Below are 25,187 nucleotides of genomic sequence, written 5' to 3' on the forward strand. Positions count from 1 at the left end.
CCCAGTCTCAAGGTTTACTGTCGAGAAGAAATGGGTTTCCACCTCTGCGTCTGTGTCACTGGCCGAGGCGGGGGTGGGCATCTAAGAGTCCATACCGGTGGTCAGGGCTGCCCCCCCCACCCCCCCCAGTCTGTCACCAAGCAAGGAGCTGGGTGTGGGAGGGACCGGTACAGCACCTTGAAAAGTCCTCGGTTTCTTCCAAAGAAAGCCTCTTCCCTGTGTGCATTTAAGCATGTGTTTGCACCTCCTTCTACCTGAGGCCTTTGGCTGAGTCTGGCCGAAGCGGGGTGCTCTGTGCTGTTGGTTTGCTGGGGCCGCTGAACCGAGCAGCTCACGCAACAGAAATGTGCCACCTCCTGGTTCTGCAGGCTGCAGGTCTGCGAGCAAAGGGTCTCCGTGTTGGTTCCTTCTGAGGCAGAGCAGAACTGGTGCTGTGCCGCTCTCCTAGCTTTTGGTGGCTTGCTGGCAACAGCTGGCACTCTACACACACATCATCTTCCCTCTGTACTTTTCTATCTCTGGGTACAAATTTCCCCATTTTCTAAAGGACAACCAGTCATGTTGGAATAGGGCCCATCCTCAGTGACTTCTAAACCCGATCATCTGTAAAGACCCTACTCCCAAAAGGGGTCACCTTCACTGGTCCTGGAGATTAGCAAGGACTTCAATGTCTCTATTCTGGGAGGAGGGGGAGACACAATTCAAGCCATAACAGGGGGTGTTACATGGCACGGTTCACTCAATTACCAGTTTTTGTGATAACAAGGATTTTTCCCCAAGTGAATTAAAATATTTGCATAATGAGGACGAGAGCTGACAGTAAGCCACACTGGGGAGAGTAGGTGCCTCCAAGGCTTTATGAACTTTAGGACACCTGTCCCCTAGGGGCACCAAAGTGTTTGTTCATGAATCGTAGACTTCCATCTTACAGTGAAGGGCTCATTTGCACATCCCTCTGGGGGTGGATTGTGCGTGCAGTTCATTCCAGTATTGATTTTATCTCGAAGATAACCCCTTCCTGGGAAGCCTAATTTCATCTCGAAGATAACACACTTCCTGGGAAGTGTGTGACACTTGATCTCGGGGTTGTGAGTTTGAGCCCCATGTTGGGTGCAGAGATTACTTAAAAATAAAATCCTTTATTAAAAAGGAAAAGAAAATCCCTTCCTCTCTGGTGCATTTGTTTCCCAAATTTTAACATTTATTTATTTTTTGAGAGACTGTAAGCGAGGGAGGGGCAGACAGAGAGGGAGACACAGGATCCGAAGCAGGCTGCAGGCTCTGAGATGTCAGCACAGAGCCTGACATGGGGCCCAAACTCACAAACCAGGAGATCATGACCTGAGCCGAAGTCAGACACTTAAACAACTGAGCCACCCAGGAGCCCGTTTCCCAAATTTTAGATTTTACTTGATTAGTCAGGGTTCTCCAGAAAACTGGAGCCAATAAGACTGTGTGTGTGTGTGTGTGTGTGTGTGTGTGTGTGTGTGTGTGTATTCATTTAAAGGAACTGCTTCCTATGATTGTGGGGTTGGCAAATCCAAGGTCTATGAGGCAGGTCAAAGGCTGGAAATTCAGGCAGGCTTTCCATGTTACAGCCTTGACACAAAATTCTTCTTCTCTGAGATACTTTATCTTTGGTCTTATGGCCTTCAACTGATTGGGTGAGGCCCACCCATGTGATCTTGAAGTCAACGGATAGTAGACATTAATCACATCTACAAAATACCTCACAGCAACATCTGGACTGGGGTTTGACCCAACAAATGGGAATGGTAGGCTGGCAAAGTGGACATGAAATCTAACCATCGCACTGTCCCTTGTGGGGAAGTGGTCACTCCTAGCTTGCTGGAGGGACAGTGTGATCTGCTTTGGAGAAAGCCTCATCCCCTTCCGTGCGGTCAACTGTTCAGCACTGGCCAGAGCTCACCTAGTCAGGTTTATTTGTTTGGCTGTAGATTAGTGGGGCAGGAGGGATGTGTGCAGTGCGCTTGAATCTTGTTGTTATGCTCCCTCGTTAAATGTGTCACCTGGTGAGCGCAAGGGTTGTTTGCATATTTTTAGAAATCACCTCTTCTCATTGGCGTCTTTGTCTGCAGATAACTGGAGAGGGTGGGGGAGAGGTGACCATGCAGCGAATCTAAGTATGGGTTCCCTGAACACGCAACAATTCTCCTTGTAGGGACACAGAAGGACAGTACTCCCCTGTCCCCTTGAGAGCAGATGTTCCCACGTGATGTGCTTGAAGTAGGAACAGAGGTAGACAGAAGCTTCTGAGAGCCCATGTGCAGACAGATCCCCACACTCTGCCTTTCCCCACTGGCAATGTTTCAGGTGATGCCTACTCTGTGGGCCTGCATCCAAGACAGATCAGCCAGGGCCCCAAATAGGGACTTCAGCCAAGCCTCGATGGACATGCGGTGTGAGTGGGAAATAAACCCTGTTCCTTTAACAACGGGGGTTTGGGGGCTACTTGTTACTGCAGCACAGTGTAGTCCATTCTGGCTGTTATAGGTTGCCTGTGGCAGGGGAGGGGGGGGATGGGTGCCTAGAGGCTTTTCGACATATACTCTTTTGTGCTTCTGAATTTTTGTGTCAGTGGGGAGCCCGAGGCAGGGCTCGAACTCACAAACTGTGAGATCATGACCGGAGCTGAAATCGAGTTGGACGCTTGACCGACGGAGCCAGCCAGGCGCCCCTAAAATCAAATATAAATTTAAATGTAAACGGTGCCAGCTTTGACTGGCATTCCCCTCGCTGAGCGTGTGCCCAGGAGGGACTGCAAGATGGCAGGTCCCAGTCTCACTCCTCGGCCCTGCAGAGTGACCACACTGAGTTGCAAGGCCAGGGCTTAAAGGCACGTACTTTTCATTGGACATGGCCTCCATGTGTCCAGTTGCCTTCTTCACTTGTGTTCCACCCAGAAAAGAACAATCTGATCCACACACACCGTGCTTTGGATGGGCAAGTCAAGGCTATGGTCTGACGTGAGCATTTCTGCCTTCGTAGCCTAACACTTGCTCAGTCTGCAACTCCGCCGTGTCAATAAATACAGCTCCCACGAGACTATTCTTAACCCGTTTGACAGGGAGGGCCTGCGAGCTCCTGAAATCTACACCAGACGCCGTGTCCATGTGCCTTCCCCTCTGCCGCCATTAACTTCGGGTTTTGAAATAATTTCAAACTTGCTCAACAGCTACCAGAATAAGTCAGAGAACACCTGTACACCCTTCGCCAATTCACCAGTTGTTAACGTTGCAACACACTGCTTCGGGATTCTCTTTCCGTATAAACACCTTTCTTTTCTTCTCCAGAGGTACATGAGGGTGAGTTGCGCACGTCATACCCTGTTGTCGCAAAGGGGCATTTCTGGAGAACAAGGACGTTCTCTTCCACATCCACAGCACAGGGACCGAAACCAAGCACTTCACGCTGATGAAGCCCACGTTCCGGTTTCACCGACTGTCCCAACCCTGCTTTGGAGCAATTCCTTTTCAGTCCCTGCTGTCTGGGGACGAGCTACTGCATGTGATTGTCATGTCTCTTGAGGCTCCTCTAGTTTGATCAGTCCCTCTGTCTTTCTCACGCCATTGATGCTTTTCAGGAGTCCAGGACGGCTCTTTTGCAGGATGTCCCTGCACCTGGTCCGAGGTCTCCTCATGAGCAGGTCCAGGCCCTGCACGTCCGGCAGGAGATTCAGCAGTGACACCGACCTCTTGGCACATCACCATGGGGACAGCCTGTGCTGGCCACCAGCTGGGACTGCTGCTGTTAGCTTGGACCACTTGGCCGGGGCACCGAGGAGGGGCTGTTCCCCCCTCGGTAAACAGGAAGTACCCTGCCTGAGGGCCCTCGGACTTGTTCCCCCTCAAACTTGTACCTGCTGCTTCAAGCCTCCCTGGGTGATTCTCTTGCCTAGAATCTGGGTGATTCTTACTGTGGTGTCTGCCGAATGATAATTTTCTAATTTCGCTATTCCTCTGGCATTTATTACTTAGCATTTGCACACGATCATTCCAGGGGAACAGGATTCAGTACCCGCGTCAGACTCTGTGAGACACCACTGAATCCGACAACAAATTCACCAGGACTCTCAATGGCACATGGAAGTGACAGACCCCCGTCCCTACCCACGCAACGTTTGGGTTCTTCCCCTTTTCCATTGCTGTAAACAACGCTTGGAGGAACATCTTTCACAAACCGCTTGGTGCGTTCGCTTCTCGTTTCCTAGGATGAGGTCCCAGGAGACGAATGTCTGAGTGGCACGGTGCTGTGTTTTACACATTTGCTACTCAAACGCCACGCTGCAGCCTCAGAAGTCCTGCCGAGTCCGTGGATGTGAGAACATCTCTCTGCCTCCGTCCTCACCGGCACTGATCATTACCCTGCTTGGTCTGGGTGTGCAGCAGAGGTACTGGTTTTACAGCCAGTAAAGGAAGGCCCTGGTGCACGAAAGTGTGTTTTCAGCCAACGTGACGTCTGCACTGCTTTCTAGGGTTTCTAGCTCCTGGAATAGTCGGCGGAAGAAGCGGTTCATTACCAGAGTGTCCATCACCTGATCCATTTCGGGCATCCTTCCAATCAGTGAAGGTCCCTCCCACCCAGGAGAGCTCGAACTCCTGCTCTTGGGACACAAGGGCACGCAGTGTTGTTAATCACCTACTGAGTCAACCGCAGACGGCCAAGTGCTTAGAGGTTTGAAGCCCCCCAGGGGCAGAGGACCTGCTGACCACCACAGACGGTGGCCTCAAAAATGAAGATGGGGGTATTTACACATGGAAAATGTTCAGCCACACCAGGAGGAAAGGAGACAGGGCTGAAGGGGAAAGCACCGTGGTCTGCCCGCGATCGATCATGCATTTTGAAGATCGCCGATATCCAGGCTCATTCCTGCATCAGGACATCGACATCGGCTGCACCCCTGCCCAGAACGGCTTTCTCCACATTTCCACAAAACTTGCTCCCTCACCGCCATTAAGCCTGTACTCAAATGCCTCCTTCTCAAGAAAGTCCACCGTGGCCACCCTGCCTAAAATACCCTCCCATGGCATTCCCAATACTCCTTACCCTGCTCTGATTTCTCAGTAATTAGTATCATTTCACACCACCAACCTTTCCTTACGTACTAGCCTGAGACTTTCCCAGTTTTAGCACCAAAAGTCCCGTGTCTCGCGCAAACCAGGACAGCTGAGCACCTGGGTTTTGTGCCTGGTGTTTACTATCTATCTCCCCCTACAACGAAAGCCCCGGGAAGGCAGGGTTTTGTCTCCTGTCCTGCTCTTGGATCTGTCCCAAGCACCTAGAACAGCGATGGCAAACGGATGGTGCTTACGAAAGAAAAAGAAAAAAGAAAAGAAACATCACTTGTTAGGGAGCCTGGGTGGCTCAGACACTCGAGCGTCCAACTTCGGCTCAGGTCATGATCTCACAGTTTGCGAGTTCAAGCCCCATGATGGGCTCTGTGCTGACAGCTCAGAGCCTGGAGCCTGCTTCAGATTCTGTCTGTCTGTCTGTCTGTCTGTCTGTCTCTATCAATGCCCCTCCTCCACTCGCTTGCGCTCACACGCTCTCTCAAAAATAAATAAACGTTAAAAACAACAACAACAACAACAACAACAGTAAAACACTTGTTAAACAGGTCAGGTCCTGATGGTGGGGAGGATCCAAACAAGGGCCACTTCTAGGCGCTTCTCCCTCAGGAAAGCTCAGGACGGGGCCCAAAGGTAAATGCTCACGTGTGCTCCCTGCAGCTTGTAGCCAAGGACTGGACCTGGAGTAAACGCTCATGGGTCGGAGAGTGCTAGAAAGTGCGGGCGCTCTTCCTGAGGAGCAGGGCACACCCACCCCCCAGGGCAGGTGTGTGTGGACGTGTGCGCGCACAGACATGAGCACAGCCGCTCCGGGACCCCCGGGGTACTCACAGGGGTAGCCGAGGGGGTGCGCGTGAGATGGGGGGAGGACAGAGCTGCACCTCCCGTCTTTCCTTCCTGCACCCCAGTAGCCATGCAAGCTCCCCCCAGGAACCTACTTCTCTCATCATGGAATACAAACAAACAGTAGACGTGAAAATCGATTTGGGAGGCTAGAATTCAGGCTGAAGGGACAACCTGGGTTTCAATGCAGAAGATGTTTCTGGGCCGGGGCGCCTGGGTGGCTCACTCGGTTTGAGCTTCCGACTTTGGTTCAGGTCATGATCTCGGGGCTTGTGAGTCCGAGCCCCGCATGGGGCTCTCTGCTGTCAGCACAGAGTTAGCTTCGGATCCTCTGTCCCCCTCTCCCTGCCCCTCCCCCGTGCTCGGTCTCTCTCAAAAATAAAACATTAAAAAAAAAAAAAAAAAAAAAAGAGTAAGCTTCCGGGTCACCAGTATTTAGCAAAGGGAAGGCACCCTATGCCCACCCTTCCCCACCTCTCCCAAACTGACTCAGGGCCATCACTAGGCCACCTCCCGACTAATTCTCCAATCTGTCCTCTTCTCTCCAACTGCCAAGGCCACCGCTTTAGCTTCTTTCCCTGAGCATGAGGCATCTGAGCTTTCTCCGTCTTGGAGCATGTGCAGGAATTTCATTCTTTCTGTGGCCATAGAACAGCCCATTGTATGGGAGGCACCACAGCTGGTGTGGCCATTCCTCAGCTGATGAACTTCTGGGGTGTTTCCACCTTTTGGTCGTCGTGAATAATGCCGTTGGCAACACCTAAGTGTGACTTTTTGTGCAAACGTCTGTTTTCAATTATCTGGAGTAATAATCAGAACCATGGGTTCACACAGTAGCTGTATTTACATCTGAGGGATTGCCAGAATGTTTTCCAAAGCAGCGGTACCATTTATCATTCCCACCAGCCATGGGTGAGAGTTCTGATCTCTTGGGGCACCTGGGTGGCTTGGTTAGTTAAGTGTCTGACTCTTTTTAAATTTTTTTTTTAATGGTTACTTATTTTTGAAAGAGAAACAGAGCGTGAGCAGGGGAGGGGCAGACAGAGAGGGAGACACAGAATCCGCGACAGGCTCCAGGCTCCGAGCTGTCAGCACAGAGCCCAACATGGGGCTCGAACCCATGAACCGTGAGATCATGACCTCAGTAGGACACTTAACCAACTGAACCACTCAGGCATCCTGAGGGTCCAACTCTTGACCTCAACTCAGGTCGTGATCTCACAGTTCAAGGGATCAAGCCCCACGCTGGGCTCTGTGCTGACAGTGCATGGAGCCTGCTTGGGATTCTCTCACTCCCTCTCTGCCCTCCCCTGTTTGTACTCTCTTTCTCTCAAGATTAATAAACATTGAAAAAAAAAAAAAAAAGAGCTCCAATTTGTCCACACCCTCTCCAACACTTGCTATAGGCTGACTTTTTTTTATAACTGCCACCCTGGTGGTATAAACTGGGATCCCATTGTGGTTTTAGGTGGCATTTCCCTCATGGCTAATGTTGTTGAGCATTTTTGTCACATGCTTACTGGCCACATACAGATCATTTCCCTGCCACCACAGTCCCTTCTCAGGATCTGCAATGGTCTCCTCCCTGGCAGGGAGGCAGGGCTGTTCATTCTTTCCTCCACCCAGCAGTCAAGTAACCTGCAAACACCCGAGTCAGACCACAGCACTGCTCTGCTCAAAACCCTGCAGTGGCTCCCTACTACCTCAGAGAAAGGGGCAGAGTTCTAACCATGGCTTGGAAGGCCCTGCATGAGACCTCCCACCCCAACCTCATCCCCCCTCCACTCCTCCCCACCTTCCAGCCACACTGGCCTCCCTGCAGTTCCTCAGATGTTCCAGCTGTTCCTGCTGCTGCCTGGAATGCTCTTCTCTGATAAGCCTATAGCTCACTTCTCGCCTTCCTTCCGACCTGGGTTCAGATGACACCTGCTTGCCGAGGCCTACCCTGGCCGCCTAGCTTAACATTTGCAGGACCTAGTGCCCCGAGCCCCTTCCTGTGCTCCTGTCTTTGTCCACAGCTCTTGCTCCTTCTACATACTCCAAGTCTTACGAATTTATTGGACTGTTTTATGTCTGCCCTGGCCCACTACAGCAAACCCCACTTGGGCAAAGATCTTTGTCTGTTTCCTGAGGTACCCTAAGCACCCAGAATGGTCCCCGGCACACACTAGGTGCTCAGCAAACATCTGCTGAGTGAATGAACACCCCTGACCTGTCAGGCATCCTTCTGGGGGCTGAGGACAGAGTCCCTGATCTCCTGGAGCTCACCTAATCAGCGGTGACAGCAGTAAACACGTCCTAAGTGATCAAGAAATGACAAATTTCGACAGACCAAGATCAAAGAGAGTGGAGTATGCCAGCGAGCAAGGCAGTGGAAAGTTCTCCAGGTACAAGGGACCCACGCCCAAATGTTCTCAGGTCAGACAGCTTGGCAGATACCGGGGACCAACAGAAAGGCAGCCCAGGGGGCTTTGGGGAGTGTGCTGTTGGCAGCTTGGAGTCTAGTCAAAATGTAGCAGGGCAGAAGGGTCCTGCGAAGTTTCCAGCAGGGACAGTCCCTGTCGGGATTGGGATTCCAGGGGATGGTAAACAAGGACCTACCCAAGGGCCACTCGGGCCACTACCTGTTCCTGTAAACAAAGCCTAAGCGGAACACGGCCACCTCTTCCTCTTCATGTTGGCGAGGCCACTAAAGCAGGGCTGAGCAGTGGGTTGAGACAGAGACCCACAGTGCACAAAGCTGAAAGCCTTTTCTGAAAAGGTCTGCTGACCTCAATTTCAAGTGACCGTTCAGGGGGTAGGTGACCCCTCCCTCTCCCCCACAGCAGGTCCTGTTGACTTTCACCGAACCCCAACCCCTCTCCCCACCCCGACTGCCACAAACCTGCTCAGCACGGTCTTCATCCCCACCTCCATGGCTGTCAGCACTTCCTCCTCGGCCTCTCTGTTCTCTACCAGAAGTCAGACGGAGTCGTGCTCGGCTCAGAGCCTCCCGCGGCTCCTCCTTGATCGAAAAGAACACACTGTTCACTGCGGCCTGGACCCGAGACCTGCCTCTTCCCTTTCTCTAAAGGTTCCCCCCACCCCATCACTCCCTGTCTCCCCCCACCTCCCAGCGCAGGCCCTGATATTCCCTCCTTCGGTCTTTATCGCACTCCCACAGCACATTATAATATTTGCTTGCCTGCCTGGCACCCCCAGGAGAGCTGCCAGGGGTTTTGCCCCTTGTTACCCTCCGCCTGTTCCAAAAGCTTCGTGCGTGCACATCGCGCTCCCACCCGACAGGGCTGCCGTCTGCAATGGAACGAGGGCAGTGCCTGGCGCGCAGCTCGCAGGGGCTGCATCATGACCGTCACTATCGGCACGGTTGTGTCTTTTGGATGCATTCTTGCAGCAGGGCCGGGCTTGACTACCATACCACCTCGACCTTGTCTCTGCTTGGGGGGTGGGGGGAACCTGGGCGAGGCCCCTGCTTCTTCCCTCAGTGTCCTTGAGCGCCCCTCGGGTCAGAGTCCCCTGCAACCGGCTGGCTGGGACTGAGGGCCAGGTGGGGCTCGCCAGTACGCGGCGGATCCTCCATGGGTGCTGCTTACGACAACAGTGGGGTCCCTGCTGCTGGAGCTCGGGCCGCATGCACGAGGGAGGCGGCTCAGGGGTCTTCCCGGGACGCGTGGCGGGCAGGGATGGGAGGCCGAGGCCGGTGCCCGGGACACGGCGAGGACAAGGGGACACCATTCCCCGGCGCGGGGCTGCAGGGTGGCTAGGTCCGTCGGGGACACGGGGACACCGCCGCGGGGCTACAGGGTGGAGACGGGACCACTGGCGGGCAGCGCCAGGCCCCGACCTCCTTCCGGCACATCCCGAGGGAGCCCGGCGCCCGCCTCCCGTGTGGGGAAACAGAAACCCGACGTCGTGATTGCCACCTGGCCAGAGTCACAGGCCACAGACGGCCAAGCCCTCAAGGCCGTGCAACCTGCTCCTGCCCCGCCCGCGACACACGACACGGGTCACGGGGCAGTGCCCGCACAAAATGGCGCCTCGTAGAAAAATTCAGCCGACTCCTAGCGCCCATCCCCACCGCGGGCTGAGGAGCGGGCGCGGACGGCCGCGCACACCTAATTTGCATATACAAAACCGACGAACTTCGTTGGCTACGAACGGCTTGGCCCGACCTAGACAAGGTTCCCATTGGTTACTCTCCACTCCTTCCCGCCCCCTGGCACCGCCTTCTCCATCAAGGACTGGCGCTTACGAGCCCCGTGACGCCATTCCACCATTACGTGTCCCCATTGGCCAGGGAGCCTTCCGTCATCCGTTTAAACCCCCCGAGTCCCGCCCTCCCATGCCCCTCCCCGGCTCCGCGGCCGACCGTTACTCGCGTGCGCGATTTCCTGGGCGTCAGGGCACGCGCGCGTACGCCGGGCGGAGGAGGCGACTCATTCAAACGGCCCAATCAGCGGTCGCGTTGCCTCTCGCTTCCTCTCCTTCTCTACTCTCCCGCCTCAGAGCCCCCATTCTCCGGGGACCCCATTACGACCCCCGTGCGTCCCCATTGGCCGACCTGCCGCGCGCCCCCCTCCCCAACTTCTCCTGCTTCTGCCCGCAGCTTGCGGGAAGGGAGCGAGCGCCCCGAACGCCGAGGACCTTGCGCGGTGACGTCACGGGTCGAGGCGCGGCGCTCCGGGGCCGCGGGGGGGGGGGGTGTGGCCTACGGACGGCTACAAAAGGGCGGCGGTGCGCGCGCGACCGGCTCAGTGCGGCTGGGCGCTCGGGGCAGGAAGAGTTCTACGCGCTCAGCGCGGCGGGCGTCGGAGGCAGCGGGGAGTGGAGCGGAGCTGCCGGGGCCTCCCTAGGGCCGCAGCGGCAGCAGTTGGGCCCCCCGCCCCAGCCGGCGGCCCGCAGAGCGCAGGAAGGGGGCCGGGGGGACCCGCCCCCGGCCGGCCACAGTCATGGTGAGCGCGGAGGCCAGGCCCGGGAGGGGCGGTCAGGGGCCCCCCTGGAGGAGGAGGCGGGGTCTCAGGAGACTCTCGCGGACTCACTGGGGTATCGGGGGGGCCCGCCTGGGGTCCCGGGCCTGGGATGGGCCAGCGGGCCCTCCTGGAGGCGGGGCAGGAGCGGAACCTGGGCGGCCCGCAGGTTCCCCAGAGGGGAAGGACCGGCTGAGTCCCGGAGAGGGCTCTGGGGCTTTGTGGCTCGCCCGTGGGTGTTCCGGGAGCAAGGACGCTCCGCCTCCATCTCCAGGCCCGAGCTGGGGTTTCGAAGATGGTTTCACCAAGGTTAGGTAGGGAGAGGGACCAGGGTAGGCCTCGGGCGTACCCCCAAACACTGGGGACCATGCCTGACTGTGAGCAAGACTTGGGGGCTTCTGGAGAAGGCAGAACCATCCACAAGCCCCTTGGAAGGCCCGTCCCCATTTCTGGTGGGAGGTCAGCTTTGGACGGCCATCTGGAGCATGCTGGGTGGGGGATCTGGGGACTGCGGGATCAACACCAGCGTGGCCACTGCATCCTTAGATCCAGGAAGCCCCGGCTCCACCAGCTACCCACCCCTTCTCTTCTGTGTCCAGAACTCCAATGTGGAGAACCTGCCCCCCCACATCATTCGCCTGGTGTATAAGGAGGTGACCACGCTGACTGCTGACCCGCCTGATGGCATCAAGGTGTTCCCCAACGAGGAAGACCTCACTGACCTGCAGGTCACCATTGAGGGCCCTGGTGAGTGTGGGCAGGAGGAGTGTGCTTGTGGGTTCCTCTTTAGTACGAGAATGGGTCGGAAAGAAAGACAGTTTCCACGTGATTTCACTTATACGTGGCATCTAGAAAACAAACAAACCAACCAACCAAAAAAGCAGAACTAGAACAATAGGAAGCTCCAGTTACAAGTTGGACTGTGCCGGGTGCTGGGGACGCAGTGGTGGACCAGGGAGCCCTCTGACTTGGTGCTCACGGCTTGCAGGGCCGGACGCCACAACCACTGATCGTGTACATGTTTCCTGCAAGGTGGCGAGAGCATCTAATGGGGGCTGTAGCAGGCTTGTCAGGTAGGGGTTCTCTGGGGCCTGGAGGGTGGGCCGGATGACCGCACACTCCTTGCTGTCACGTCCGGGACCCACAGGACAGAGCAGGGAACTAGCTGGACACGGTGTTGCAAGAGGGAACAGCAATAACCAGGTGATTATGTGTGATCGTTTAACCGTGCAGTGAATTAGCGTGCTGCTTCTACACAGTGACACGAGAGGTTGCGAGAGCGCATGGTGAAGGACTTGGCCGCGCATGGGACAGTGGGGAGGGCGTCAGGGAAGACTTCTGGGTTATCATCGCGCAGTGCTGGATGGCGATAGGCCAGGTTCCAAGGCAGGCGCCGTGGGTACTTTGTAGGGACAGAGAAGAGACTGATGAAGCTTTCAGGGAGCAGAAGAGTCTGTAAGGAGTTGGGAAAGGAAGCCATTGGTGGGTTCAAAGATGTGATGGCTGCAGTGTTCCTTTGACAGGGAGGGGGCAGGGCGGTCAGGAAACTATTAACCGCTGGCCTCGGGAAAGAGGTGACCGTAGAGGTGGGGTCAGGTGCAGGAGGGGCGCCTAGACATCAGTCGCCAGGCTACCACCGAGGGATGTGGGGATTGGGGTACGAGGAACAACAGTGGGTACAGAACTGCTCCCTCGTGTGTGTGTGTGTGTCATGAACAAGTGGGTGGACGAGAACCTTTCACTGAGGCAGGCTGGCGGGCAGACCTGGAGTTGACAACAGCCCCATCATTTGCCTGCGGGCCTTCCGAGAAGATCTTCCTGCTTCCTAGAAGATCTGTGGGTGGGAGCGTCTGCCCTCGGGAAGGAGAGAGGAGGCGTCTGGGGGTGGCTGCCAGCACCAGGTCAGGGCCAACACCCTGAGGCAGGGAGCTGAGCCTCACTCCACTCTCACCAAAGCCTCGGTCTTGTGGGGGGTAGGGGGGGTGGCGGCAGGGCACTGGGCTCACAGCCAGACTGGAGACTGGGCGTCCTGACCCGGCCCCCTCCTGCACTCCAGAGGGGACCCCTTATGCCGGAGGCCTGTTCCGCATGAAGCTCCTGCTGGGGAAGGACTTTCCCGCCTCCCCGCCCAAGGGCTACTTCCTGACCAAGATTTTCCACCCCAACGTGGGCGCCAACGGTGAGATCTGCGTCAATGTGCTCAAGAGGGACTGGACAGCGGAGCTGGGCATCCGGCATGTGCTGCTGGTGAGTTCTTGGCGGGGGGCTCCCCCCTCCTGGACATCCCAGTGGCGCCTGGGCTGTGGTGCATTCTTTCTTTTTTAAAATAAACTCTGAAGTTGTTGGGGGCTTCTGTGTAAAAGTCCAGGTTTCCAGCTGGAAAATTCTGGAGGCTTGGCAGTGCTTGACCCACTGAGCGTGGTTGTACAGGTTGTGCCGTGCCTGGTGTACCTTTGCTGTGTGTGGAAAGCGCAAGGGGTTTGTGTAATGGGACACTTTCCTGATGGAGCAAGTCAGGCATCAGGGGAGGGGGGAGTTGGTTTCAAGTTGTAATTTACAGTATGAAATTCCTGGACCATACGGTTCATTGGTTACGCGGGAGTCACAGAATTTGTACAGCCGTCACTGCCGTAGCTCAAACCTGTCGTTTCCACCAGGAGCAACTCTGCTCCACCAGGGACGGCGTGTGGTAGGGGACTCTTACTTGTTGCATCGAGTGGGAAGCCCAGGCGCTCGTGCTGCTCTGCGGCCTCACGGAGGGTGATTCGGACTCTGTGTCCACTGAGCCCAGGTGGAGACACCCATCATCTCCACGGCCACTAAGGCATTTAGGTCACATGCTGCCTCCCCACCCCACTCAAAGCTTACAAAAGGTTTCTGAGGGGCACCTGGCTGGCTCAGTCGGTAGGATTGTGACTCTTAACCTTGGGGTCGTGAGTTCCAGCCCCATGTTGGGCATGGGGGCTACTTCAAAAAAAAAGCACATTTTTTTGAAAATGGAATTGCTCTGGAGCCCTGGGGCAGATGGTAGGGGTGGGGACGCGGAGTTTCCTGCTGGGCACTTGGGGAGGATGGAGCTCCAAGGTAAACATACTTTGTCCTCCTCTCCCGGTCGTGTCTGCAGCGGCTGCCAGGGACTCTGGAGGTGAGCTCACAGAGTGACTCTGTGTCCCCGATGATCCCTAGGAGCTTGGGTCTGGCTCCAGCCGTGAGGGAGCGCCTGAGGGGCCTGTGGGTGTGGGGCCAGAGCTTAGCATTGGGTGTGGTCCTGGGTCCCTGCTCAGCATCAGTGGTGTTTGCTGGGCCATGTGCCTTGCCTGTCACAGCAGCCAGGGGACCACCTGTTCTCGTCCTTGTTTACAGGCCAGAAGGGTCGTGTCCCCTGCTTGAGGCACGGTTAGGGCCCTGCAGGCTAGGCTCCCTTTCATAGTGGCCAAAAGGGGGGTTGGGACAGACCCCACTGTAGCTGGTCTCGCTCCACGCCTTCACGGAGCCCGTGCACGTCTGGCTTCGGTTTACCCCCCAGTTAAAGGGGTGTGGGGATCGGCTCCCTTCCTACACCTCCCTCTGGTTGTTCCTCACGGGCCAGGTCCCTTTATTTACACCCTGATGCCTTTCTCCGTCCGGCCCGCCCACCGGAGTCGGGCTCTTCTTTGGTACCTTTGGTGACAGCCCTGGGTTTTTATGTGTCCTGTTTATGTTGAGAGATGAACAGCCCTGGAGTCCCAGCAGGCCCAGGTGTGAGTTCCTAAGCTGTCTCCCTTGCTTCCTGAGTGACCTCGGGCAAGTCCCTTCCCTCTCCAGTCCAGGCCTCGATCACAGGGGACACAGGTGTGAGCTGGGCCAGCGTCTTGTTGGGGGACAGCATCGGGAACAGGGAGCAGCCGGTGTGGAGGCCACGAGGCCCAGCCCCCTGACCTTGGTCCTCTGCCCGCAGACCATCAAGTGCCTGCTGATCCACCCTAACCCCGAGTCTGCCCTCAACGAGGAGGCTGGCCGCCTGCTCCTGGAGAACTACGAGGAGTACGCCGCCCGAGCCCGCCTGCTCACGGAGATCCACGGGGGCGCCAGCGGGCCCAGCAGCGCCGAGGCCGGCCGGGCCCCGTGTGCGGGCGCAGCCCCCTCTGCTGACCCCCTGGCTCCCGGGGGTCCTGGAGGAGCCGATGGCCCCATGGCCAAGAAGCACGCGGGTGAGCGGGACAAGAAGCTGGCAGCCAAGAAAAAGACGGACAAGAAGCGGGCGCTGCGGCGGCTGTAGTGGCTCTTCTTCAGCCCTCCCCACCTCCCCCTCCCCGACACTGACCCCCAACTCTGTCTCTAAGTTATTTAAATTATGGCTGGGGTGGGGGAGGGTATGGGGGCAGCGGGACCTGGATTTGTTTTTCTAAATAAAGTTGGAAAAGCAGCTGCTGTGCCTCACAGACACCCCAGGACCACGGCCTCAGCCACTCGGGTCCCCCTGTTAAGTCCCCATGTAGGGCTGCAGCTCGCTCATCCTGTGGCAGTGGGGGAGGACCCCGATTTCCTGTCTAAAGGGGGGGCCGGGCCTGTTCTCGATAGTTGTTGTCTTCGTTCCTGACGTAGGTGTGCGGCAGTGTCCCTTTCTTCCCGAGACAGTCAGGTGACAGGTGGGGGGGAAGCTGCTGGCTTCTCCACACCTGATTCAGCTCAGGGCAACAAAGCATGTTCCCCAAATCCTAGGCCTAAAACGATGCCCATCCACCTGTCTCTGTTGGTCTGCAGCCCGGGTGTGGTGAGCTGGCCACTGTCCTCTGGTTTCACAGTTGAAGGCATCTGCCCCGTCCATGTTCCTATCTCCAATCTCCAGTCCCGGCAAGGGATCCCTCCTGGTGGGTTTTAGCTATCCTCGGGCTTGTAGGACCCACCCAGAGGCTGTCCTCAGCTCTTGGAAGCTCAAGTGCCCCACCTAAGGGCCAGGTCCTTCTGAAGGGCTCAGCTGATGGGCAGAAGCCTCCCAGGTGCTCCTGCTTAATTCCAGGTGACTGTGACCTAATCCTAGAAACCAGTCTGTCAAATTGACAGATTTCTGCCCCACCACTCCAGGGGAGGGGGGTGGTGCAGGAGGACCTGGGGCAGGTTAGCCTCATGTACACAGGCAGCTTTTACTGGCCTGGCCCTCTGGACTGCAGGCTGGTGGTCCTGGTCTCAGACTGATGGGGGGTGGGGCAGAGGTAAAGGCTGTAAAGCCCGAGTGGTGGGAGGGTGGGAGGGACCTCGAAGGCAGAGGCCCGGCAGCCAGCTGGCTTCAAATTGGCTTATTGTCCATTAACAAAATTTGTGGTCCCCTGTCAAAAAATGATCATGAAAAGAGAAAGGGAAACATGTCTATATAAAGACTTGTACATGAACTGTCAGAGTTGCTCCCTTTCTGATGGACAAAAAGTGGAAATAATCCAAAGGTTCAACAGATGGACTAAAATTGTGAGTTCATAGAATGGAATGCCACTCAGCAAAATACTGATACAAAAACCAGCTTAGATGAATCACAAAAATATTCTCTACTAAGTGAAGCCCTATACATAAATACAAAATATTTGGTTCCACTTACAATGAAATTCTAGAACTGGCAATATTGGTCACTAGTGGCTGAGAACAGGTCACTGGCTATCTGCAATCAAGGAAAACATGTACAGGGGCAGGGGGAACCTTCTGGAGTGATGAGTATGTCCCAGATCTTGATCATATCGGTGGTCGCACAGGTGCATGAATTTGTCAAAACTTCAACTAAAAATGGGTGTATTTTTATGTAAGCTATCAATGAAGCTTATTTAATTAAGCCAATAGCTTCATTTATCTAGAGTAGAAGATAAGTCAGTGGGGCAGAAGATTTTGCAAGACATATAACCAAAAAGTACTAATTCAAAGAATGTGTAAAGAGCCCCTCCAAATCAATAAGAAAAAGAACACAAGAAACGTGAAAGCACGTCACAAAAGAGGAAATCCCAAAGCTACTCCTCGCTCGTAGTTGAGAAAATGCAGTGTAAGCCAACAGTGATACCGCTCCACTCCCACGGAACTAATAACAGTCGTTCATGTCTAACAATACCAAGGTTGTAGAGCCACAGACCCCATCGTGTGGCCCTGGTGGGAGCAGCAAATGCTAAAACGCACGCGGAAACGTCGAAAGCACGCGTACCTTGTTACTCGGCATTCTTACACACACAGCAGGGTTTAAACAACATCTGTCCTCATTACACGCACTGTAAACGCGGTTGTAGGTTCAAGAAACAATACCATAGGACAAAAAATGAACTACAACTGCTCCCAGCAGCAGGGAAAAATCACAAACGTCATGATCAGCCAGACCAGCAAGTCATAAAAGATTCCCACAATTCGAATGCCTTCGTGCACAATTCCAAAGCAGGCAAAAATAAGTTGTACTGCTGAACATACATACGTAGGTTGTAAAACTATAAAAGATTGTCTACATAAAGTTGACCATTCTGGTTACCTTAAACTGGCGAGAAACCCAGGTGGACTTCTGGGGAGCAGGTAGTCCTGTTTCTTTACTTGGGTGTTGATTATGTGGATGCTTGCTTTATAATTCTCTTCTATATATATATATATGTGTGTGTGTGTGTGTGTGTGTGTGTGTGTATTGAATCCTGAAATACACTATTTCAGGATTAAAATTTTTTTAAAATGTTTATTTTTGAGAGAGAGAGAGACTGCAAGCAGAGGAGGGGCAGAGAGAGATAGAGACACAGAATCTGAAGCAGGCTCCAGGCTCCGAGCTGTCAGCACAGAGCCCGACCTGGGGCTCGAACCCATGAATCGTGAGATCATGACCCGAGTCAAAGTTGGGTGCTCAACTGACTGAGCCACCCAGGTGTCCCTGAGGATTTTTAAAACAAAAAAACTCTTTATGTGTGGATATGGACCAATCTCCAAACTAGATTAAGTTGGGGGGGGGGGGGGGAACAAAAATCAAAAATTGAAAAAAATTTTTTTTTTTATTTTGTTTAAAATAGGATATGTGTTATTTGTTTGCCTATGCATTCAAAGCTTCTGGAAGGTTACTTTAGAACCTGCAAATATTGGGGCGCCTCAGTCGTTTGGGCATCCAACTTCAGCTCAGGTCATGATCTTGCAGTTCTCGCGGGTTCGAGCCCCACATCAGGCTCTATGCTGACAGTTTGGACGGAGCCTGGAGCCTGCTTCTGATTCTGTGTCTCCCTCTCTCTCTGCCCCTCCCTCACCTTGTGCTCTGTCTCTGTCTCTCAAAAATAAATAAATGTAAAAAAAATTTTAAAAAAAAGAACCTGCAAATATTAATTGCCTCAAGCAGAGCTTGGGATACCTTGTGATTGTTACTCTTTCAAAAAACAAAGACTTGATTTTTTTTTTTTTTAGATAAAAGTTTCTACAAAGAAACAGATCCCTCTAATTCCTATCTCCCCAACGTTCCCCTTCATCGGGGACAACCAGTGTTAGCAGCTGCTTGTATATTTTTCTAGAGAGATTCTACACAAACGCAGGCAGAGTCAAATATACAATCCTGTTAATCCTTTTATTCTCCCACAGCACACAGCGTCCTGCACACCGCATGCCGCTCCTTGCTCTTTCAACGTAACTAGAAGTCTTGGAAGTCTGTCCAAATCAGCACTTCCTGCTCTTAGCTGCCTAGTGTCCCATCATATACATGCGCCATGACTTACCCCATCCTGTATTGATTGACCAACGACCAACGACGCTGGAACGAATAATCTTTGGAGGTGGGCCTTGTGGCACACAGGGAGTATGCCCTTACAGCAAATCTTATACATGACGTTACTGGGCCAAAGTGTTACAATTACGTTTGTAATTTGTAGATATTGCCAAATTGTGCCCCGTGGGGTTTGTCCCAGTTTGCGTTCTGTTAGCAATATAAGGGTGCCCATTCCCCCATGCCCTCACTAGTGCTTTGATTTTGACCCAACATTTGGATTTTTCCCAGTCTGGGAGTTACAGACTATCTTGTTTTGTTTTGTTTTGTTTTAACAGACTTTACTTTTTAGAACAGTTCTGGACTTACGGAAAAATTATGAAAAGTGTCCCTGATTGCTGCCTCTCTCCCATAAATACTATACAAAATATAGATGCTAGGGACACCAGGGTGGGTCAGTCAGTTAAGCGTCCGACTTCAGCTCAGGTCATAATCTCATAGTCTGTGAGATGGAGCCCCGCATTGGTCTCGGAGCTGACAGTGCTGAGCCTGCTTGGGAATCCTCTCTCTCCTCTCTCTCCTCTCTCTGCCCCTCCCCCATGCACAGGCACGTGTGTGCACTCGCTATCTCAAAATCAACAAACTTTAAAAAAGAAAAAATGTAGACGCTAAAACAAAGTTGCTGGTGTTGCTGAAAGCCCAGAGCCAGGGGTGAACATACAGTAAGGGCTAACTCAGCAGGCTGCTCAAACCCCACACATGCACGGGGCATGCACGTGGGTATTTGTGAAGAGTTTCCAATAACTTCCAAGAACAACACACAACAAACAGGTTGTGGAGCCAGGGGCTGGGATGCTGGGGCCCCTTTGCCCCGGATACTCTTCCATTTGCACATCTCCAAACCACGTGCACGTGTTATTTTCATAATGACTTTAAAAGAATAGATGGTTTTATTCCAGCCGAGTGACTACAAGAGAAACAAAGGTAAATCAACAAATTTGCTGGACAGCCTGGATCAGAAATGCTGCAGATGTCATGACATCCACAAACACACACGGCCGCTCGCACAAACTTGGGAACCACAGGGTATTGGGGTGTATGGATTCGGCACGTGTGCTCACAAGTGCCCTGGAAAACACACATGGTTTCCCGTGCAAGCAGAGTTATAAACATGGGAAGACATCTCCGATGGTCTGAGTCCATCCGGTCAAAATAATTTGTAATAACATTCATTCATGCAATTATGATTTGTGGGCATGACATGGCAGGTCTCTTCCTAAGCTTTTTACACACTGTATCTTCTCAATAGCCTTAGGAAGTAGGATCTGTTGATGTAGACATCACAGATGAGGGAACGAGGTCATAGGAAAGTTTAGTAATTTGCCCAAGGTCGTAGGACCAGGGAGTGCAATGCAAATATCTGTGTGTGTATGTATGTAATGGATGGATATATACGTATATATGCATATATATGCATACATGTACACACACATATCTCAACGTACCTGATATGCCAGTGCTAATGGAAATATAGTATGATTAAGGCCAGCCTCTCAGCCGAGCCCTTGTTGAGTGACCCTGTGACAGCAGCCAAGGGTGTGTCCTACCCTCAACTCAATTCTGCAGACCTTTTGAGCTAGTGCTGGAGACGCAGCAGCAAACAAAACCACAATCTCTGCTTTGTGGACCCCTGAAGAAATCAGGCACTTGAAATGCTTCTCTCTCAGAGATGGGGAAAACTGAGGCACTGAGCCACCAGGGGACCCACCCACAAAGGCACCCCTCGAGGCAGGGGTCATGCCCTGATGCAGACAGGGGGGCCTCTGCAGGATGCCTTTGGCCGCAGGGCTCTGGAGTGGAGACAGGGAGCAGGGGTGTTCCAGGACATGGTCTCCAGAATAATAGAGACCGGGGGTCTCCTGTGTGGGATCCTTGACCTGTGGCATACTGGCTGGCACAGGGTGTGTATGCAGGAAACAGGTCAGGGCAATGACAATGTGACCCCTTCCCAACCTGAGCCTAGGACACCTGCTTTGTCGAGTGACTGCGGCTGTTGGGAGAAACAGCCACTCCCCGTGTGTCTGCATATACACACACAGATTTGCACACAAACACATCCCGCTTCTTGCTGTACTTGCTTCTGGAAGACCAAAAACCCACTGCTACTGAGCACTTGTCTTGTGCAGGCCCTCTTCTCGCCAGCCCACTCAGTTCTGACAGGAGGCACAGAGAGGTCCAGTTACTTGCCCAGAGCCACATAGCTAGTGGTTGACATGTTGGTGGGACCCAGGCAACCAGGTCCCATGCCTAGCAGCCATCACCAGCTGTTAAACACCAGGAGGCAAGGGGTGGAAGCCACCAGAAACTACTCTAGCTCCTCAGGATGGGAGAGAAGGGGTGGCCCAGTGATTCCCAGCCTGAACAGGACGCCTAAGGTCACCCGTAGCTGGTAGCTCCTGCCCATTATGGGGGCTGAGCACTCAGGAGCCACCACTGAGCCCAAGACCAGCACTCTGGCTTCAGACGGGCGAGGCAGAGATGGACACACTCCTGGCCCCCATGGCCGGGGCTCTGCCCATCCCTCCTGGGACCCTTCACTCCCGTGGGCCTGGTGCTTAATCCCCAGGAGGGCTGGGAGCTGCCCCAGGACCCGCTTCCGTCAGGAACCATCTGGACACCCTCTAGGAAGGGTCCACTGTCCAGTCTGAGACCACAAAGCCCTAGAGCGTACGTGCTCTCGTGTTCACAGGCCACACATGCATGAGGCACGAACCAGGACATGAACAGGACATGACAGTGGGCCGACCCTTGGCCCCAATCCTCATCCATGAGATTGAGGCTCCACCAGTCTTTCTTGAAGCTGTGTCCCGTGTCAACAGAGTCTGAGACTGTGAGGACTGTAGTCAACTTTACGTGTTTAGCATCCACTTTCTAATCTGCTGCACTGGACAGTCACCTGTGATGTTCAGAGTACGAATTTGTACCAGGGGCACCGGGGCGGCTCAGGTCATGATCCCACAGTCCTGGAGTTCGAGCCCCCGGTCGGGCTGCTTGGGATGCTCTCACCTCTCTCTGCCCCTCCCCTGCTTGCTGTCTCACAAATACACATTAAAAAAAAAAAGAAAAAGGAAGACTCTGTACCAACCCCCAGCCTGAGGGGCAGGAACACTGGCCTGGGCTCCACCAGCCCCCACCCTGGGCCCTCCGGTCCCCGGATGCTGTGACCTGTATGTTATGGCGAAGAACACCCTGCACAAGCAGGCACACACACGCAGGCGCGGCGCCCCAGGCGAGGTGGCTGACATCTTTATTGCTTGGGAGGGGGAAACAGGTGCTCAGGAGCTCTTGGTGGGGCGGGCGCGCCTCCTCTTCACCATCACCGGCTTCTGGCTGCGCAGGATGGCGCTGGCTCTGCGAATGGCGGCCTAGAGCGACAAGGAACGGGCTCAGCCGACCAGCCCTCCCCCAAGGAGGGGTCGGCAGGGGCCCCACCTCAGTTCTGGCAGCCCCACTCACCATGCGCAGGTCTGGACGGTACTTGTTCTTGCGGATCATGTGCCGGATGCTGCTGAGGGTGGCCCGGGCGTTCTTGTTGATGGTGGTCCGCACGTAGGAGGTGGCAGGTTTTCGCTGGCCTAGAGGGTGGCAGGGGTCAGCCTGACCGTCGTCTGGATCTTTAGTGGACCTCCCAGGCAATGGTGGTGCGGTCTCACACCGGACACACGGGTGCCAACGCCATCCACCCATGTACTGCCACAGGCCAGACCCAGCTGAGCACCCTGACGGGTCTTCTCCCGTGTCCCTAACAGTCATCAACTCGCTTGACAAAGGAATGCAGAAGCACTGGAAGGAGAACTCTCATCCAAGGTCACAGGCACACAGCACAGTTAGGTGAACACAGGCTATCTGCCCGTGCCCTGCGGGCACAACCCCCATGCTGGCCAAGCAGCCAGTGCTCTGGACACCACAGGTCTGGTCTCTTCCTGCCCTACCCCCAGGGCCCAGGCTACCCCGTCTGGAACAAGGGTGTGAGACAAGCCGTGAGGCTTGGCTGAGTTGCTGGCAAGCCACGAAGGGGCCAGGTAAGGACAAGGTGAGGAAGAGCCCTGGGCCAAGCACCTGCCCTCCCACATGCCTGCACAGGCAGAGCCAGGACTCCCGCTACCCACGCTCAAAAGGAAAGCACCCCCTTTCTTGTGCCACAAAGCTGCAGGCCTAGGTTTAGGATCTCAAGTAGAACAACGGGGTCCTGGGTAGACTCCAGGCTCGAAAAAAAAGATTGTAATAAAAAGGGTCACCCAAGAAACCAAGGACGCTGCACCACACCCGTGATTTTAAACACTGGCCTTGACCAAGCTGCTGACCTCAGAGCAGAAACATTGCCTCCTCATGTCAGTCCAGTTTGACAGCCCGGGGGAGGCCACCCAACAATGTGAGAAGAAAGTACAGTTTTCAGGGCCCAGAGCACCAGAACAGAGTTTTCGGGAGTACCGGAACCCTACAAGCTCGTTCCAAGCTCTCTCTTGCTCGGGTGCTGTGCTCCTCAGAAGGGACAGTAATCCCCCTCTAGCGTGGGAGGGAGTCCCATCAAGAGCCAACAGGCCGTGGCCACTGCTGTCACTGAACAGCATGCTGGACTGCAAACCCAAAGAGAAAGCAGCCGTACTCAGAGCCCAGGGAAATCCTCATTCCCATCGCTGAAACTAACCCCCTTCCCCACCTCCCCAAGAACAAAGATGGTGGAGCTGGAATACCGACTCAACCTTTACCAGCCTCAGAAACTTTGTCCCCGTGACCTGCTAAAGACACCTGTCCAGGCCCCAGAGCAGTTTATGGGGGTCACACTACTGCTGCTTCCCATGCTGTCACTTATTACCTGCTGGCCTGTTTTCCCACCTGTGAAATGGGGACATCTACCTCCCCGACATGCTTCAAGGACTTAACCTGAAAACATCACACGACCGTGCAATCCTGCAACTTAGCCCTTAGAACCACCTGGTGTGGATGAGATCCTGCTACGCTTAACAGATGCTCACACAGCTTCCCTCCCGATCTGGGGAATCCTCGATTCCACAGCATTACAGCTGTGACCCGAGAGGGGCCTGCAGCCCGGAGCCAAGCCAGGGCGAATGCTCACCGGATCTCCGCTTCATCACCACCACCACCCCTTTGCCGTCTGCCGCCGGCTCTACGCCCACAGTCTTGCGGTGAATCAGCCCGTTGTAGCGGAAGGAGTTGCGAGCCTTCAGGTTATTGGGCTCCTGGGAAGGAGAACGCATCGGGGTCGCGAGGAGGGAAGGGGCCCCGAGACCGCGAGAGGGCCCCCCTCAGACCCCGGCGTCCCAGCCCCACTCACGGTGCTGTACGTCTGCTTGTTCCTCTTAATCAGGAAGCTGGAGCAGTTCCGCACGACCATCCATTGCAGGTGGGCGGACATGGCGGCAGCTGCGGGAAAAGGGGCAAGGGACAGGAGTCAAAGGGAGTCCCGGACCGGCGCCTCAGGGGCAGGGTGTGACTGGGAACCAGGGCGAATAGGGGTCCCCAGGGGCACACAGCGACCTAGCACTTTGTCAGACGGGGCTGGATGACCTGAGGCGGCGGCCCGAACTCGGGAGGCCGAGACTAACTGCGGGGGATGCGGGGGTGAGAACTCGAGAATTCACAGCGATTTCCAGGGGTGGAGTCGGGGGGGGGGGACAGCCAAGGACACAAGGGGCGCAGCGACTGAGGCCACGCAAAGGCAGAGACCCAGGGCCGCGGAAAAGTGCTGCGACCACGCGGGCCGACGGAGAACCCAAACCTCACCTCCGCTCCCTACAGCAGCCGGAGACGGAAAGAGGCAAGCAGGGGGCGGGGCGACGCCTTTAATAGCAACACGCATTTCCGCTTCCTCCGTGAGTTCGCACCGCCCCCGCCTCTCCCCGCCTCCTTCCGTCCGCCTCCGAGGCGGCTCGGAAATGTTCGGCCTCTTCCGCCAGCTGGTCTCCTGCCGCTCCAAGACCTTCGGCAGGGCAGGGACCCGAGGGCGTGTTCTCGGAGGCGGAGCGCCACCGTTCCGGGGGCCCTTCGTGTGTTTTCGGAATTCCACGGCTGGATTTCCGAGTGGGTCCAGTTCGAGAGGCCCCAAGTCCCTTTCCTCAGCGGTTTCTCTCCGGGGTTGCTCACCAGCGCTTGGCACAGTATAGGCGCTCAACAAGCATTTGTTTTATGAATGAAGGTGCCAATGCGTGAATTACCTAAGGCCAGCTCCAGCGTCTTCGGATCCTTCCGCTCTTCGTAACCTCTCGGCTATTCCCGACGAAGGCACGGAGGCCCGCTCGGCCGTTTTCGGAAATCTCAGGAAACGCTCTTCCCCCCGGGGTGGTGGCCTTCTCTTATTGGCGCTTGCTCTTTCGGGTCTGTTCGGAAACCCTCGATTTCCATTCGGCCACATTCGGAATTCTGTAGCTAATCCCGACAGACCTCTCAGTTTGCCGGCCTCAGGTCCTTTTAAAATAAACTCTTAGGGGCGCCTGGGTGGCTCAGTCGGTTGAGCGTCCGACTTCGGCTCAGGTCGTGATCTCACCCTCCGTGAGTTGGAGCCCCACGTCGGACTCTGTGCTGACAGCTCAGAGCCTGGAG

General features: G+C 54.9%; 2 protein-coding genes and 1 long non-coding RNA gene across 3 annotated transcripts; 1 reads left to right on the top strand and 2 right to left on the bottom strand.

The window, feature by feature from the left end:
* On the bottom strand, positions 1 to 10,230 carry LOC121023441 (uncharacterized). The gene is made up of 2 exons (XR_005787393.1): positions 8,818 to 10,230; positions 1 to 377 (listed from the first exon to the last, which is right to left on the bottom strand). It is a non-coding gene; the product is annotated as an uncharacterized LOC121023441 (long non-coding RNA).
* A 488-nt stretch (positions 10,231 to 10,718) lies between these two features.
* On the top strand, positions 10,719 to 15,305 carry UBE2S (ubiquitin conjugating enzyme E2 S). The gene is made up of 4 exons (XM_040465326.1): positions 10,719 to 10,885; positions 11,500 to 11,647; positions 12,957 to 13,147; positions 14,838 to 15,305. The coding sequence occupies exons 1-4, from the start codon at positions 10,883 to 10,885 to the stop codon at positions 15,156 to 15,158; spliced, it is 663 nt and encodes a 220-aa protein (XP_040321260.1). The 5' UTR covers positions 10,719 to 10,882; the 3' UTR covers positions 15,159 to 15,305.
* Positions 15,306 to 21,856: 6,551 nt separating this feature from the next.
* Positions 21,857 to 24,494, bottom strand: RPL28 (ribosomal protein L28). The gene is made up of 5 exons (XM_040465327.1): positions 24,372 to 24,494; positions 23,923 to 24,011; positions 23,704 to 23,827; positions 22,083 to 22,201; positions 21,857 to 21,991 (listed from the first exon to the last, which is right to left on the bottom strand). The coding sequence occupies exons 1-5, from the start codon at positions 24,445 to 24,447 to the stop codon at positions 21,902 to 21,904; spliced, it is 498 nt and encodes a 165-aa protein (XP_040321261.1). The 5' UTR covers positions 24,448 to 24,494; the 3' UTR covers positions 21,857 to 21,901.
* Positions 24,495 to 25,187: the final 693 nt, after the last annotated feature.

Source organism: Herpailurus yagouaroundi, unplaced genomic scaffold (assembly GCF_014898765.1).
Source record: "Herpailurus yagouaroundi ecotype Mexico unplaced genomic scaffold, PumYag 557, whole genome shotgun sequence".
NCBI classification, from domain to species: domain Eukaryota; kingdom Metazoa; phylum Chordata; class Mammalia; order Carnivora; family Felidae; genus Herpailurus; species Herpailurus yagouaroundi.